At 36.2% G+C, this 17,896-nt stretch overlaps 2 protein-coding genes across 6 annotated transcripts in view; both read right to left on the bottom strand.

Annotated features, from left to right (window-relative positions):
* Positions 1-232: 232 nt before the first annotated feature.
* LOC135111314 (uncharacterized) lies at positions 233-7,800 on the bottom strand. The gene is made up of 7 exons (XM_064024542.1): positions 7,339-7,800; positions 5,952-6,135; positions 3,905-4,102; positions 3,540-3,665; positions 3,305-3,379; positions 1,667-1,792; positions 233-1,363 (listed from the first exon to the last, which is right to left on the bottom strand). Exons 1-7 carry the CDS (start codon positions 7,671-7,673, stop codon positions 1,193-1,195), a joined length of 1,215 nt encoding a protein of 404 aa, XP_063880612.1. The 5' UTR covers positions 7,674-7,800; the 3' UTR covers positions 233-1,192.
* Positions 7,801-8,980: 1,180 nt separating this feature from the next.
* LOC135110901 (casein kinase II subunit beta) overlaps positions 8,981-17,896 on the bottom strand; it is a 39,025-nt gene continuing 30,109 nt past the window's right edge. For 4 of the 5 annotated variants that reach the window (XM_064023530.1, XM_064023531.1, XM_064023532.1 and 1 more), the window contains exon 5: positions 8,981-13,306. In XM_064023530.1, the coding sequence (XP_063879600.1) occupies positions 12,992-13,306 (315 nt within the window). In that variant the 3' untranslated portion in view covers positions 8,981-12,991. Of the gene's footprint in view, positions 13,307-15,644; positions 15,927-17,896 lie in introns of those variants that run through there. The other variant, XM_064023534.1, reaches the window with a different exon arrangement.

The raw sequence follows: 17,896 nt of genomic DNA, 5'->3' as shown, positions 1-17,896 counted from the left end.
GGTGATGGTGACAGGTTGGACAGTGATGGCAGGGGATAGGGAGGTGGTGATGGGTTGTGGTGGGGATGATATATGGCTGTAAATACATGGCTGATTATGTATACGGGAAAATCCAAGAATATGATGAATACATAAGTAGCCCTACACACACACACACACATACACACACACACACACATACTGATTACAAATAATACTGAAGGAGGGATCTATTAGATAAAATACCTGCTATGATAAATGACCAAAATATATATTTGCGTATTTTATTACGAAAGTTCTGGAACGATAACTTTCAGACCCAAAAGGAATTCGGCAAAATATTGTTTGGTGCAACATGGAGAGATTAAAGAACACCATGAATTAAAATACATTTTTCCTGCTGTAGAAAGAAAACAGCAGGTATAGATAGATAAAACATCGAAATGACAGTAGATGAAAAATTATTCAGTCTCTTATATTACGATTTGCCCAATCTAGATCACTTCTCGCACCGCCCAAAATCTAAGGAAATTTTCTCAGATATCGGCGCTGTCCAGACTCATGTGTCTTGGCACTTGTTTTCCTGGAAAGGTGCGGTGAACCAGATCGAACTGGTAGTAGCCTCCGAACACCTTTCTAATTCTGAAGCACTTCTGCGCCTCACCTCTAGTACATTCAAAAGGCCTTAGTTGAAATTGTAAGGGTTTTTAAGGGTGAAAGAGCAAAACGTTTCATAATACGGGTCTAAGATGAAATAGTCCTCTTTTGCTCGGGCGGCAAGGAATAGATGCGCAGATACGTAAACAGAGGGAACTGAAAATGAAAGAGTGGGTGGGACTTTATCCTGCAGTGAAATCATAGGCTGATGATGACGATGATGATTATGACGATGATGTATTTGTGTAATATCCTTTTCTGCTTCACCTAGAGCCTCAATCCTTCTCCTTCACACAGTATATAGGACCTATTCTGAAACACTTCTGCGCCGCACCTCCATTATTTCAAAAGGCTGTAGTTGAAGTTACACGGATTTTTGAGGGTGTTCTTACGGTTCTAGTGACAGATTAACACGACATCTACATTATTAACAGGAGAAAAAATCTTGAGAACCCGGCCAATCATCTCTGGGGCCTCTGAAAATTATTGTGGTGAGAAAGCAAAGTGTTTCTGAGGGCTATATAGTGAATCAGGACCTCTGTAATGTTGCATTTTCTCAGGGGCCGAATCCCCGTCTTTGTAACTCCTTCCTGAAAGTTGCGTTGAACCAGTTGGTGTTGATGTAGAGCAGCTCACCGGACGTCTCGTAGCGAACACCATGGTCGTCCACGAGGGGGAAGTCGTCTTGCACATTGTCCCAGTACAGCACTCGCCGGAACCCGCGCGCCTTCGGGAGGTGGAGATAACGAATAAGGTGGAGATAACGACTAACTGTATGATTAACAAAATGACTGACTGAATAACTGACACAGTGGCTAATTAGCACTGGTTAAAAGACTAACTGACTGACTAGTTATTCATATACTGATTGGCCGCTTAAACTTCGCCACAACCTGAATACTTTCACGTAATTACACTAAGCAGACAAGCAACAACAACAATATGTAGTGGTATCGAGAGGGGATGGTTGAAGGTGCAGTCCTGGCACCATCCCTGTTCCAGATGTAACAAGTTATACATTGAATAGTACCTCGATCATCCTGAGGACATCATAACGACTCTGCAGGGCGTCGAGCCACCTGTCTCGGGGTACTGCTGGAGGAGAATGCTTCATCGGGCCGGTCACCAGCTCTGTCTGATGCACCTCCATTGCTACCTATGAGGAGAATACACTTTAAATTTGTTTAAAAATTCGTTATATATTCAAGATTTCATTTAATTTTGTACTCTGGCACATCGCCTTTAAATTAACCAACTTTTTGAGGGGAATGCTAAGCCTGTAGTCGGAGAAAGATGGGACATTTTATCAATAAAGATTGAAAGATTGACAAAAGACTATCATAATGATCTCAGGCTTGCCGATGACTCTATCTTGTCCATCGAGTCTGACAACAGCTGATGAAAACTAAATATTGATTTACTCGTATAATGAAAGAGAGACAAACTCTGAATAAAGTTTGGTAATGTGCACTTAGAAATGTAGTTTATAAATTGTTTCGTATTGATTTGAATCCGTGTTGGGTAAAGACCACACGGTCGACAATAACATCCATCCCTACCACAATTTACCTCAAAATGTGCTTCATCCATGTTTCCCTCAATGTATCGGTTACGCAGTACAGGAAAGTTGGAAAACCATAGTTGGGAATTCCTAATTCGAAGACAGACGCAAGTGTCACGGGACATCTCATACAGACGTTCAATTTTTTAACATTGATAACGAAACGAAGCCATAAGCACCTTTGTCATTATGAGGAAAGCAAAATAACTGGTTAAGATTAGTTTTTTTTTCTTTCCTTTTTTTTTTTTGTCTCTTTCTTACAAGTAAACAAGTCTGACCAAAGGAGATATACGTGCATAGACATGTGCGCACACACATACACACACACACACACACACACACACACACACACACACACACACACACACACACATATATATATATATATATATATATATATATATATATATATATATATATATATATATATATATATATATATATATATATATATATATATATATATATATATATATATATATATATATATATATATATATATATATATATATATATATATATATATATATATATATATATATATATATATATATATATATATATATATATATATATATATATATATATATATATATATATATATGCTCTCCCAAAGACTGAGTAGAAAAGACATCCATTTTGTCATCTGACTAATTCATATTAGGCGTTTTCTTAATATTCCTCTCATGAAATAATGTAGTTTGATTCATAAGAAGATAGAAAAAAAGAATCAGGCAGAGAGTTTCAGAGTTTATCCTGTGAAAGGATTGAATGAATGAAGATGATAGTGAACTAAATAAGGATGAAAGTAGAAAGTAACAAGACCATTAGAGGTATGTAGTTACCAAGTGCAGAACACTAACCATAGAGATAACAGTAAAAACTAGCAAGAAATATAGCACTTCGACGGAATGTAAGAAACTGAAGACAGTCAGTAAAACAAGATAGCTGAGACGAACTTTCGACTCCCTGCGTTTTAGCACAGCTGTGTGAGAGAACACCCCATACACAGAAGGCGTGCGATATACAACGCATGAATCTTCATGAGTGTTAAACATATGGCCGTAAGGTATACAGCAAACATAAAGGCAAACAAATGTTGCTAACCTGTCCAACGGCGTCAAACAGTGGGTCACTAGCGATGTTCTTGAAGGCGTCCCACTCAGCATTCTCGATGTCTACCTATGCAGAAATTACCACTGCATCAAGTATGCTAATATAGCTGACAAAATTCTATTGATTTGTTTTGGCTACTTATCAGTAGTGATGTTCAGTAACTTTATAAAATCCACAGTTTTATCATGCAATGCTCACAATCTAACAAATGCTGCAGAAGTGATACCTTGAGCACGTGTATTAGACGCCCGCGAAGGCCAAGCTCCTCTACGTGGCTCCTGAGGCTCCCCATCTTCACCTTCAGGTTGATATTATTGAAGAAGTTTGTTCGAACCGATCCTGCCAGCCCCTTCTGGTGACAGTAGGCCCGAAGAATTTTTATATATATATATATATATATATATATATATATATATATATATATATATATATATATATATATATATATATATATATATATATATATATATATATATATATATATATATATATATAAACACTCTTGGTTAATGACATATTTGTTTTAAGAATGATTTAAGAAAATTGTATCATTACTGACACTGAATTATTTATAAAGGCGAACAATCTTACGTTATGAAAATACATGTTTTCTCTCTCTTTGACCAGCGGAGGATTGAAATTCAGCACATCAAACATGTGCAGCTCGCAAGGCAGATCTGCTACAGCATCGTCGAAAGTCGTATCGTATTGGACACCAAAAGAGAGAGTAAGGCACCGCTGGGGATCCTTGGATGAAACAAGTCCCAGAGGTGGATCGAAGCACAAGTACTGCAAAAAAGAAAGGATACTGATTGTCCTATAAAAGTTCAAGAAGACCAGTTGTAACTCTGACAGGTATTTCTAATAAATCACATGCCCACTGATGTACAAGACGAGACATGACGCTAATATGTATATGTAATATATACAATACATGTTCGTAAAGTGAATAAGGTACAAGATGAGCCAGAAGTGAGGATGTTCAAGGGACGTACGAGTAAAGAGAAACGGGGCCAATTTTATGTTTGTAATGCAATGCAAAAGTAGAAAAAAATGCTAGGCAAACATGGTAACGACAAAAGAATAATAGTATGATGCAAAGAAAAAAACACCGCAGAAAAAAAATTAAAAAGTAGTGATAAGAATTCTTGAAGTAATAGACATACACGGTAAGTTTTCCGTGAAAAAAAAAATAAAATAAATAAATAAATAAATAAATAAATAAATAAATATATATATATATATATATATATATATATATATATATATATATATATATATATATATATATATATATATATATATATATATATATATATATATATATATATATATATATATATATATATATATATATATATATATATATATATATATATATATATATATATATATATATATATATATATATATATATATATATATATATATATATATATATATATATATATATATATATATATACAAGTTCTCACTTTCTGAGAGATTAAATGTAGTCATGAGTAAATGTACATTTGACAAAGTACATTCAACACAAAGAAAGTTCATAGTTTGTAAAAGTAACCCTACCAGAGTTTCATGAAGAACAACTTACTGTTATACTGCGAACATACAAACATTGGAAGTTGATAGAGGTTTCAGAACAACGCATACTAGAAATTATATAAATCTGTATAAATTCATTTAAAATTAATTGATAAATAGATTAATGAATTCATTATTCCTTCGTTGGTGGAAGTAACTTACGCCAGTAAAATGCCGCAGAGTAACAATTGATACAACACACGTTAACGAAAGATGAGTATGACACAGGTCAGCGGCGGGACACAACAGCACATGAAAGCTTGCCACTCATGCCGCTAAGAAGAAAACTGCCCACCAAGCTGCATAGTACCAGCTCATTTTGCCGCACCTGGTATACTACTAAGAGCATATTACATAAAAAATATAAATATAACAACAATAACAACAACAACAACAACAACAATAACAACAACAACAACAACAACAACAATAATAATAATAATAATAACAATAATAACAATAGATAAATAAATAATAATAATAATAATAATAATAATAATAATAATAATAATAATAATAATGATAATAATAATAATAATAATAATAATAGTAATAATGAATAAATAAATGAATAAATAAATAAATAAATAATAGTAATTATAATGATTAAGTAAAAACATTATGAAATAAAATTAGATAAGATATAAAATAAGTGAATAAATAAGATAACGTTACAAACTATCCTTTATAGTACACTCGTTTGTATACAGGTTGAGAATCGCTGCGGCATTCACCTTTCTTTGTGCACTATTAATCAATATTAATTGGTTCATCAAACGATAGAGGCTCTGGAATAATATTATATCTATGCTGTGGACGTATCACACTTATTTTGTAAAGCAGTTGGCCCACAGCCCCCACACCATCGTGAGGGCATTATGTGAGCCTCGCTGCAAACACCACGAGTCTTAGTAGCACCTCTCACTCTGAAGATGTAACTGGATGTTATTTCTGTTCCGTTCCTTGAAAATAACCTACAATCGCTAGCAAGTTCTGTGTTTTGCCTGAACAAGGAGGAATCCACAAGCTGCTCCATAACCACGTGCACACTAACCTTGTGGCCATCCATGGCGTTCGTCTCGCAATCGAGAGTGCCACCCATCCGTACCAACTTCTTACATGAAGTCTGGGGTGTTTGCAGGTACTTGAAATATTGCCCTATGCTACTTATGTGGGTTCCCCGCGACGTCCATTCGTCCACGGAGTTAAATGTTTTGAAAGGTAATGGCGGTGATGCTCTGAGGAAGAAAAAGAAAGTGTCATAGTTATGGTATAACATTTCAAAGGTGATTGGAGTATGATTGAACAAACAGTTTGTTGGTGCAGCATGTATTATGTATTCAGTCATTCACACCATCATGATTACTTACACCATTCACCATGATGAACATATGAAGGGATGCAAGAGACTCAGAGGTGGAGCCACACCAGAGTTTATATAACAGAAGACGTAACCTGCAACACACACACACACACACACACACACACACACACACTTTGTGCCTTATGTCATCCTCACAGAACTGGTTAGGGGATAGTTGTAACTTATAAGCAGGAATGAGGATCATTTATATTTAGAAGGAACAGTGAAAGCCTCGCCACTTCAATATTTCAATGCCAGAAGGCTGACCATATCTGTTGGATTCTCTCCTCCAACAGAACTATGGAGCTAATAGTGGTACATTATAGCGGGAATATAGTATTTAACATAAACCAATGAAAGAAAGGAGCTCCTCACTTGTAAATGGGTTCATATAATCATAATCATAATCAAAGTGCTATTGGGCTTCACTTACTCAACATTTCTTTGGATAAAGAAAACTGAACATGGACTGTATTACTTTCACGCATGCCCACTGTTGATTTATGAAACGAAATAGAGAATACTGAAACTTACCTCCTTTCCATTTCCTTATTTTGCATATAAAATATACAAGTAATCATTATGATGATCACCATAATCATTATTATGGTTAGGACGGAACAATCCAAATACCACGCTTTTTAGGATTGTCAGTCAAATCTACGTTGACCTATTTCTCTTTTCTTGGCACGTATCTTACGGTGTGAAAGAAGACAAAGCTAAGTTGTTATCAGTCTCCAAAATATGAGGCTGAAATGGTTCCTGAGATAGTAGGGCTCCAAATAGTGACATTCCCTTCGATGAAAATCTGCATTGATGTTTGATGCCCGATAATCCATGCAGATATCACGTATCTGTGCTCATCCAAGTTTTCACTAACACTGACTAACAAACATTACTGGGGCAATCCTTATGAATAAATGGACATTATTAAGCGTCCTTCACCTACATTTCTGCTATTGGAAATCGTAGAATTCTTTGACTTGTTTAGATAAAACACTCTGTAGGGATGGTAAGGATGTAGACAGGACTTAGGAGACTCGAACTTCTGAGCCTGTGCACCTGTGTGCTGACCTACCTGTGGATATAATGCAGCGGAACAGTACCAAAGGTCTCAGCGGCATATGCCTGGTGTGCCACGCGATGCCTTTTTGTTGTCAGTGACAGAGTTTCTTCCAGCAGGCAAGCGTTTATTAGTCGTTCTTTTTCAACCGGGAATACCAAAAAAGGTAAGTGCCTCCCCTTATATCGCCCACCTTCAAGGGGTAAAGACTGTGTCCAGAAGAGAGTATATTCTGAAGTATGGCGAGGGTGTCGCTGGGTACCTTGTGGTGTGTACATAAGAATCTTCATTGATAACATCAGCAACACGGTAATTCCTAGAGCACTTCGTCTCTTTCGTTCTAACACCATAATAGTTATTCATGAACCAGAAGCACTGTCACTGAAATCAATGAACGAATTTGCTCATCTGAGTAACTTAGTGACTGAATGGATTAGGGTAGCGTGTAGACCTGCTTTTCCCCAAACCACCGCTAATGTGACGTGGCATGATCCGCTACCGCCCGCCACTCACCACTTTTCCTGCTACCTGTTATTTCCGAGTGCTTTTCCTGGTGTGGTTTTACCGAACGCGTTTCCTTATTCTTTAATTAAACACTTTTAACTGAAAAAAAATAATAATAAATAAATAAATTGCGTTAAACACTGTTCATGGCTGCTATCACCGAACTGTATCATTGTATTACCGGCAGCACACTGTAACGGCGATTCTGAGACATTCATTATAGAACGTTGCAGTGACGTCACGTCGCTTCATTTTTGTTTAAGTACTATATGTTACACGGCACTCAAAAAATAGATAACAACTTGTAAGCACTGACAGTATGGATTTCCCCCCCCCCCCACTTATGAGCAAACAATGATTCGTCTCCCATTTTTCTTTCCTAGCACCATCTTCCTCTTCTTTTCCAAAACCCTGCCTACAAACTGCATAGCTTCCACCTCCCTCAGTACTCCATCCATGCGTGTACCGTGATGTGCAGCCACAAACATGATACATACCTACCTTAGACGGGAGTTTAGCGAGTTCTCCCTTTCCATGGTTTTACTTTTAATTTACAAACTGTCGTCTTCCTGTAGCTTTCCACTTGATCATAAACGTAGTACCTCATCGCATTTGCACACGTTTACATTATAATCTGTGCTTTCTCCAGGTATATGATTTCTCTGAATTTTGTATTTTTTTCCACATATCACAGTAACTGATCCCAAATACTAAATAAATGAAACTTTGTCCATCCTAACCCACCCTGTTTATTCTCCTCTTCCGTCATCCCTACAACTTTTTCAAGTTGTTACTTTATTCTTATGTAACTTGTAATTAGTTCACAACCTATCGTAATTATACAAGTTCTTTCTCACATGCAAAGTGGCAATATCTGGTAAAAGCTGTTTGTTACTAAAATCTAAGCAACCATTAACCAAGCATTCTCTACAAATGGAAAGACTGAAATATGGGTCTCCTATGATGACTAGAGAATGGATTTTCCAGTCTTGCGTCATACAAGTGGAGTGGCTACAACACTTAAAAAGTTGTGAAGTGTGTGTGTGTGTGAGAGAGAGAGAGAGAGAGAGAGAGAGAGAGAGAGAGAGAGAGAGAGAGAGAGAGAGACTAGTAATATACATCTGTATCATAGGAATCTCATAAAACAACAAGGCATATTTACATTTTTATTATAAGATATACCCTACTGTTCAGCTTAACTTAGACATGATAAATACCATAAATAACGGATATGGTATTAGTTTAGCCATCACATTAACACAAGAGGAGATAGGAATACTCTTCCTTTTATTATCCCAAGTGAGAAATAATACATTTGTTTGGAATGTGATGGAAAAACCTTCCTGTTGAAGGACTCCCAAAGTTGCTCGTGTACATGTCTCTCCTGATATATGGCAAAGTTACACTTAAGATGTAAGACAGCAAAGGAAAAGGAAAAATAATCATGTTGGTTTGGTAGACATGGCTGAATACTGCTCAAAATAGTCAGTCTCAGAGAATTCTTCAATTGCTACTAACTTGAATTAAATCTTGCAATCACATGCCCCCCTTCCAGTGCGAAGAGAGAGAGAGAGAGAGAGAGAGAGAGAGAGAGAGAGAGAGAGAGAGAGAGAGAGAGAGAGAGAGAGAGAGAGAGAGAGAGAGAGAGAGAGAGAGAGAGTACAAAAAAGGTGCAGTAGTCATCGTTGAAATGTGACAAAACAATTTCTCTCCTGAATCTTAATAATAACCGCATGGAAAGTGAACCGTGCAATGTAGAGTTTGCATTCCTGTTCTGAATATGGCTTATGAAATAAAATGATATATGATAACACCAATAAAAAGTCAGGCCGTAAGGAAAAGCATTATATCTAAAAATTATTTTATATCTTTCGATGAAAAACATGAAATAACAATGATGTGCCTTCAAATAACAAACCTGTTTACTGAAAAGAAAGAATAATTGCATTAAATATGGTAATATAATGAATGGCTTTGTTAAATCTATATTGATGAATATATCATCTAAATGTAGACTGTGTTGAACAGAATCTTACCAGATGTTCAGTCAATCAACAAGCCCCAAAGGCTATTCTTAAAGATACAGGTACAACACAGTCATCATCAATCAGTATAGCTGATGTAACACATTTTACTAGCAAATTCCTGTTACATATCTATGCATTTCCTCAGGACCTAACACTGCATCACTGATGTCATTATTTTAAAGTGGAAGTTCCATAATCACGTTTCATTCCTAGGATCATGATGGTGGCAGCCTACTAAACAGTATAGATATACAAGAGAACACTGATTTAATTAATCTATCTAAAACTCAATTTAGAGTAATACTATGTGTCAAGACAACTTATCAATACAAAGAGAATCTTTCTATTTTTACAGCTCGCCTTGCATTTTGTACAAAAATAGACAATACTATAATTTTTTCATCCGACATTATAAAGCCAGGAATATCCCTAGATTTATTGCAGAGCTGCTTGCCTCACTCATAAAACCTATGACTCTATGGATCTGTAGCACAACACCTTCGACTTTCATGCTGATCTAATAATACACGAGGGTTCAATATTACAGTTTGTCTGAAATCATGGTGCCATTTTTTCCATTACAAATATTTATACTATTCTTTTTCTTCTCCAGTTATAAAGATAAATGGATCTTTTTTCCAGAATTTTAAGCAGTCTGTTATATTATGGTATATCATCTTTGTTGTGTTTACATCAAGCAAGACCTTCACCACACAATATATCACACAATATATGTGTGACAAAGGGATGATATTGTTGCCTGAACAGGATACCATCAAAATCCATCTTTAGAGATCCATATATCAATAGTACCATACATATTTTGTATGTACACACATTTAAATGGTGCTGCTAAGATGCCAGATCAGAAGAAATGCTCTGTGGTCAGAATGGAAACAATGACAAGTAGTAAGTATGACATGTATGAATCTGTTTCCTAAGGAGCAGCTACAGAGTGGTATGACTGGTTGTAATTCTCTTGGGGGTAACTAGGATGGTAGTGAAAGCTGCATTATACTAAATAGGAATGAGATGGTTGAGTGAATGCCATTCTGAAGAACCTGCCCTCCCTGGCAGAATAGATGTCAAAATATAGATAGAAAATGAATGGTGACTCCTACTAGCAAAACAAGGAAAAGTCTTAGTGGCACTGAATCAGACCACAATTAGAGGTAAGTAATAGTGTAGCAATAATTTTTCCTTGAGGACTCGGATATTTTCCTAGGACATTAGCACAGAGTGGCACTGAATCAGAACACAATTAGAGGTAAGTAATAGTGTAGCAATAATTTTTCCTTGAGGACTCAGATATTTTCCTAGGACATGAGCACAGAATAATTATGATCGGCTGAATTTGTCGCCTTGCACAAGTAAGACAAATCAAAGACAGTAGTTGAAGCTAAGTTTCAGTAAGTAGAAGTTGGTAGGCTATGGCAGCAAGCCATGCAACATGGGAAGAACACAGTTCTCACCTTAAAAAAGAAATGAGTGCACACAGCATTAAGTTAAAAAGAAAAAAGAAAAAAAAAAGAAAAAAAAAAAAATAAATAAATAAATAAATAAAATAAATAAATAAATAAATAAATAAATAAAAATAAAAGTGGAGATTACAAGTGGGAGTATGAACTACTAGACAACCATGTATCACCTACTTTTCTGCAATTGTTTTACTTGTCTTGTGAAGATAGTACAATACTGTGATGTTCCTTCTACCACAAGCTTGCCACTACAGATGATCACCCATTCAACCCTTCTTCAGTGTGATATGCCTTTGGCTAATGCCTCTGACTAGTTGTACACAAAGACAAATCCTGCCAATCCCAGTAACTGTGAATACTCCAATATCCACAACCCACCCCATTTGCTAGTACTTGTGGCCACACAATATATCACACAATATGTGTGACAAAGGGATGATATTGTTGCCTGAACAGGATACCATCAAAATCCATCTTTAGAGATCCATATATCAATAGTACCACACAATATATACCTGAATATGATCTTGGCTGCTATACTACTTCCAGGAAACAGCTAAGTTCTGTAGAAAGGAGAGCATGAGACCAAGCCTTCTGTTCCAAGAGTAACTTAACTTCTCTTAGTGCCCATTTGTCTACAACGCCCTATCAATAATGTATAGTTGTCCCCCTGTGGCACACCATCATGTGAGCTTTACTTGAATCCTTCTCCAAATGGTCTTGTTTGCTGCTACACCACCACATGTTTATATTGGAGCACTTTATGACTTTGAGCTTCTCATCACTGTAACATTGACATCTATAGTGGGATATCTCTTCATTCCAATAGCACTTCACTTCAGCCACATAAGTAGTGTTACTAAATGCAGGGTTTTTTTTTTTTCCTTCTTTTTTTCATGCCATCACTGTACTGCCACCTTGCTTGGTTGAATCATGTGTTCTAAACACTGGTACAAACTTTCATGGAGTTTGCTATACATCAATTATTATGCTTGTATTTTCTTACAATAATTTATCATAAGTTTTGTCATATTTTGTCTTTCATTCAAATCAAATATGAATTTTTGTAATAAGTAATCAACACTAATTTAGAATAAACCATTTCATGCTTATTCAATGTTCACTGTTCTTCTGCCACAACAATCCCAGTTTCTTATAGCAACCAAGCTGTTAATAATCATGTATATTACACAAATATCTAATTATGCAATAAATCAAATTTACTCATATAAATTTTCAAAAATATGAGAAGACACCATATTTCAAATGATCAAGAAAATAAAAGATTCTCATTAATTCTAACTGCTACATATTTCTTGGTGAATGCAGACAGTTACAAAGAACTAAGAGCTGAGGTACAAAATTTCCTGAATAAATTGCACTGGTCAATTCCTTGGATGAACATCTATATAGCAGGAGAGACCTGTACTAAGTACTTGCATGATTTACACCATGATTTGGTCATTTCTTCAATTTAAGCCATCACAACAAGTTTAGCGTTGACAAAGTATCAAACTATTCACTTAAGAAGTGTGAACAGGATATTTTCTTAAACCTTCTCATTCTTATGTGTCAATTTTACTTAGATTCATTTCTACCTACAAAACAAAGTATATAAAAAACAATCACACCTTCACTGCTAACATGATAATGCACTAGTTAACGTTTGCCATTATTATAATTGATGGCTCGCATTGGTGCTTTAAAATTAGCAGCTGCTTGTTGTTGGATCTGGTATGCCATAGGATGAATTTTAAAGCCATAAAGCCGTGGTACAAACTGATTAGCAGGTCTCTTGGGTCTGTATTCAGGATGGACCATGAAAAGCATGTGGGGGAAACCTGTGCCAAAGTAGGCCCCATCAATGTGGTGGTGGCGAGAGGACTTTGGAGTGTACACGTCACAACACTTAGGGCAGTACAACTTCACCATGGCTTCTCCAGGTACGTCACTTAGTCCAATCGGTAACATGGGCTGAAAGATAAATACTTCATTAGTTGTATTATTACTGGTACAGTATGTTTGAGATAAAATCAAATGAGCATGTTTTGGTGAAGCAAACAATAAACAATGTTAATTTGCAATGAAAAGTATAGTATTCTCCATATGATGTAAGAATACATTGGTGTCTGATTCTTCTAGAAGATATGATTGGTACTTTCCACTTGATCACATGCTATCTTTTGTTCCATATGCTATGCCAGAGACCTCATTTTTGTCCTCTCAATATGGCCATACCATGTCTTTTTCCTTCCACCTATTTCATCACTCCACACTTCAGCCCATTCACACAGATGTTGATATTACATCTCTTATATATACATGATTTTGTTGTTCTCATCCCTCCCATCTTGTCACTTGACATGCCTTTCTCAGATAACTCATTTCCACAGCACACAACCTCAACTGCAATCCCATGATCCATGTCAACAACCTCAACTGCAATCCCATGATCCTTGTCAATGTCAGCAGAATACTTTCTCTCTTTACATTAATAAGCACATTTCTCCTTTTCCTAACACTTGTAAATGATACTATGAAATGCCTGCTTTTCATGCCCCTCTCTCTTATCTCTCCATCCATTTCACCATGTTTACATAACAAAGTCCCCATACACTGAAACTCTTTCATGACTCATTTCCTCTCCCATTATCACCTCAAACCTGTTCACTGCTGGTAAAATCAACCTATAAGATGCACCACCACTTGCTTTCTCTTAAAAACATCACTTTAATTTTCTCCACATTCACTTTTAGTTCCTGTCTTGTACACAAACTACAGATTTTTCTTTTTTTTTTATGTAGGAAGGACACTGGCCAAGGGCAACAAAAATCCAATAAAAAAATATGCCCACTGAAATGCCAGTCCTATAAAAGGGTCAAAGCAGTGGTCAAAAATTGATGAATAAGTGTCTTGAAACCTCCCTCTTGAAAGAATTCAAGTCATAGGAAGATGGAAATACAGAAGCATGAAGGGAGTTCCAGAGTTTATCAGAGAAAGGGATGAATGATTGAGAATACTGGTTAACTCTTGCGTTAGAGAGGTGGACAGAATAGGGGTGAGAGAAAGAAGAAAGTCTTGTGCAGCGAGGCCACGGAAGGAGGGGAGGCATGCAGTTAGCAAGATCAGAAGAGCAGTTAGCATGAAAATAGCGGTAGAAGACAGCTAGATATGCAACATTGCGGCGGTGAGAGAGAGGCTGTAGACAGTCAGTTAGAGGAGAGGAGTTGATGAGACGAAAAGCTTTTGATTCCACCCTGTCTAGAAGAGCAGTATGAGTGGAACCCCCCCAGGCATGTGAAGCATACTCCATACATGGAAGGATAAGGCCCTTGTACAGAGTTAGCAGCTGGGGGTGTGAGAAAAACTGGCGGAGAAGTCTCAGAACGCCTAACTTCATAGAAGCTGTTTTAGCTAGAGATGAGATGTGAATTTTCCAGTTCAGATTATAAGTAAAGGATGGACCGAGGATGTTCAGTGTAGAAGAGGGGGACAGTTGAGTGTCATTGAAGAAGAGGGGATAGTTGTCTGGAAGGTTGTGTCGAGTTGATAGATGGAGGAATTGAGTTTTTGAGGCATTGAACAATACAAGAATTTATCCACCACTCTAAAATCCCCTTTCATTCTATGCAACACAACATTGTAACAAATTACAGAACTGATCCATCACTCTAAAATTCTCTTTCATTCTATACAAGTAACACAATATCATTTATTGACATGTTATCACAGCTTATCTCATTCCATTCAGTTTTAATACAGCTTGTTCACTGAACATTTTTGGTCCTGATGCTTTGGCAGAAAGTCTCGTCTCAGCTTGGGACTGAAGACTTTGAGATATGCATTACCTTTATTTTCCATTGTCCTCAACCAAACTTACAGTGTGGTTTAATGGCTAATATTAGGTTTTGCAGATCACAAGGGTTTTGCATCATTAAATGCATTATAATAATGACTCTGGACAAAACAATAACATTCAATAATCTATGTTGGAACACCTAATCAACATTACTAGTAAGAATGTATCTAGGCAGACATATGAAAATCATTCCTTTATGCACAGAAAAGAAAGATTAAGGAACAAAATGATAAAATCTATATTTCTTGCAGCCAAGAGGTCCTTGTTTTAAAATTTCACCATTCAATCTTTTTATCTACTTTGCCAGTCATATGGCTGAGCCATGAATGGGGTCAGGGCCCAAGAATGAGAAACAGTATACACACAGTCTCTCATCCTTGTCAGGGCCCAGAAGACAGATGCAAGAGATACAAGGCACACTGGGTTTGTTTGTGGTTAGAAAAACTGACCGTACTACTCTATGTAACAATTTATAATAATATTTTATTGCCTCAAAGACAAACACTATATATTCATTATTACAGTGGAACTCAGTTCTTGAACTTAATTTTTTTCTGAATGCTGTTCAGAATCTGAAATGTTAGAAAACCGAAGCTATTTTTCCCATATGAATCAATGTAAAATGGATTAATCCATTCCCAGACATCACTCCACCCTGTCTCAGAAGGTTATAACAGATGCTCCTACAGCCAAGATGGCTGCTTCACAACACCTCCAGCTCACAAACTGTTTATCCTGAAAAGATGGATTGAATGAACTTAGTGACATAGAACTCATCAGAAGATATTGTCCCTTTGTCACTGATCTAGTGAAGGAAGCCTTACAGAGTGACAAAGAGAGGAGCAACTCACTTGCCACCAAATTAAAGGTGATCATAACACTTAGACCTCTTGCTGCTGGAAAAAATGCAGTTGTGCAGTAGTGATGGCATTGTGGGTCACTGAAAGAGACACAGGTGGCTCAGGATTACTCCTGAGCTAGCCAAAAACTGTTTACATCAAGGCTTTTCAACAGGATCACATTTACCTTATTTCAAAGACTGAATTACTGTCTTATTCTGTGTCTCTCCTCAAAACATATAAAAACAAAGTAAATATTTATAGAAACTATACATTAGTAATAAATGGCAGTTTTGCTGTCTTTTAATAATTGAAATCAAGTAACTTTATTCTAGAACCGAATTATGGTACCACAATTATGAATTAAAAATTTTGCTCAAAAACCAGTTTATTAAAAAGGGAGACATTCAGTAACCGAGGTTCCAATGTACTAATCTTTATTGTTATATTTATAATAAACTTAAATCAAGCAGCAATAACAAGTAGGTAATAACTGATCTTGTGATGAGAAATCTGTCTTTTCCAAGGTGCCATACAGTCTCAGTATTGCTATACACATCTCAATACTGCTTGTATATAGTTTGCCACTAGATCATAACCATACAAAAAATATTGTGATTCTAAAATACTAAGTAAAACACATGAAAAAAGTAAAGTTATCTTCCAATTCCACAATACATGTGCCTGACCACAATTCTGAGAGTGCTACCAGAGAGTGTTGCTGCTCAGTAAATAAGCGCATTTCTGAGATCAAAAAACATGATTTCTGAGATCAAAAAGATAAGATAAGATTTTTCAGCAACGCTCAGTAAATAAGCGTATTTCTCAGATAAAAAAACATGATTTTTAATAAGATATGATTTTTCATTCTAGTCAAACATATCATTTTTAATTACTTCATCAGAAAACTCCAAATAAAAATAAACAAGCATATAAAAACAAATACATCCACTTAATTTTTATACTTGTACAAAAACTACAAAGAATTATCTTTCTGGAAAAGACAACTGAAGTAATATATGTTTTTTTCAATTATCAGAAAACTATTACCACATTCAAAAGATTAAATGAATTCTACAAAACTCCTTTCTTGTAAAGGATTTATATATGTAGATTTTGAAAGTAAGACTATTTGTCTGCATGTCTATACACTGACATTAGCTCTCATGTGACATTAAGTTGTACCAGGGCATATAAATATAGATGCTTCTTTTCTACTAACAAAATGATTAACATAATTTGTTATATGGCATCTCAGATTACAGTATGTGGTAATGATGGAGGACCTTGGTTTACTACAGCTTGTTGTCAAGCTATACATGACAGAGAGGTGACCCACAAAAAGTACTTAAACCTTCCACCACCAGAATCTCATGTGCTTTATATTTCTTCCTGGAACCATGCCAAGTCTATTCTCCAACTAGCCAAAAACTCCTTCATTAATAGAAAATGTCAAAATCATTCAAGATCTAGCTTCCCTTGCAACTTCTGGCATCTAGCCAAAAATACCTTCAATAACTTTGCTTCTTCTTTTCCTCCTTTATTTCAACCAGATGGTACCACTGTTATCACCTCTATCTCTAAAGCTGAACTCTTCACTCAAACCTTTGCTAAAAACTCTACATTGGATGATTCAGGGCTTGTTCCTCCCTCTCCTCCACCCTCTGACTACTTCATGCTACCTATTAAAATTCTTTGCAGTGATATTTTCCATGCCCTCGCTGGCCTTAACCCTTGGAAGGCTTATGGACCTGATGGGGTCCCTCCTATTGTTCTCCCAAACTGTGCCTCAGTGCTTGCACCTTGCCTAGTCAAACTCTTTCAACTCTGTCTCTCAACATCTACCTTTCCTTCTTGCTGGAAGTT

The sequence above is a fragment of the Scylla paramamosain genome, chromosome 21 (assembly GCF_035594125.1).
Source record: "Scylla paramamosain isolate STU-SP2022 chromosome 21, ASM3559412v1, whole genome shotgun sequence".
Taxonomy (NCBI): domain Eukaryota; kingdom Metazoa; phylum Arthropoda; class Malacostraca; order Decapoda; family Portunidae; genus Scylla; species Scylla paramamosain.
This window is presented reverse-complemented; position numbering and strand designations above follow the sequence as displayed.

Excerpts from the sequence above, each read along its gene's own strand:
- LOC135111314 (XM_064024542.1), bottom strand. The coding sequence starts at position 7,673 with ATGGTGTTAGAACGAAAGAGACGAAGTGCTCTAGGAATTACCGTGTTG. Across the intron at positions 3,666-3,904 it reads AAAACATGTATTTTCATAAC|AAGGGGCTGGCAGGATCGGT; the intron begins GTAAGATTGTTC and ends TACTGTCACCAG. Across the intron at positions 1,364-1,666 it reads ATGTCCTCAGGATGATCGAG|GCGCGCGGGTTCCGGCGAGT; the intron begins GTACTATTCAAT and ends CACCTCCCGAAG.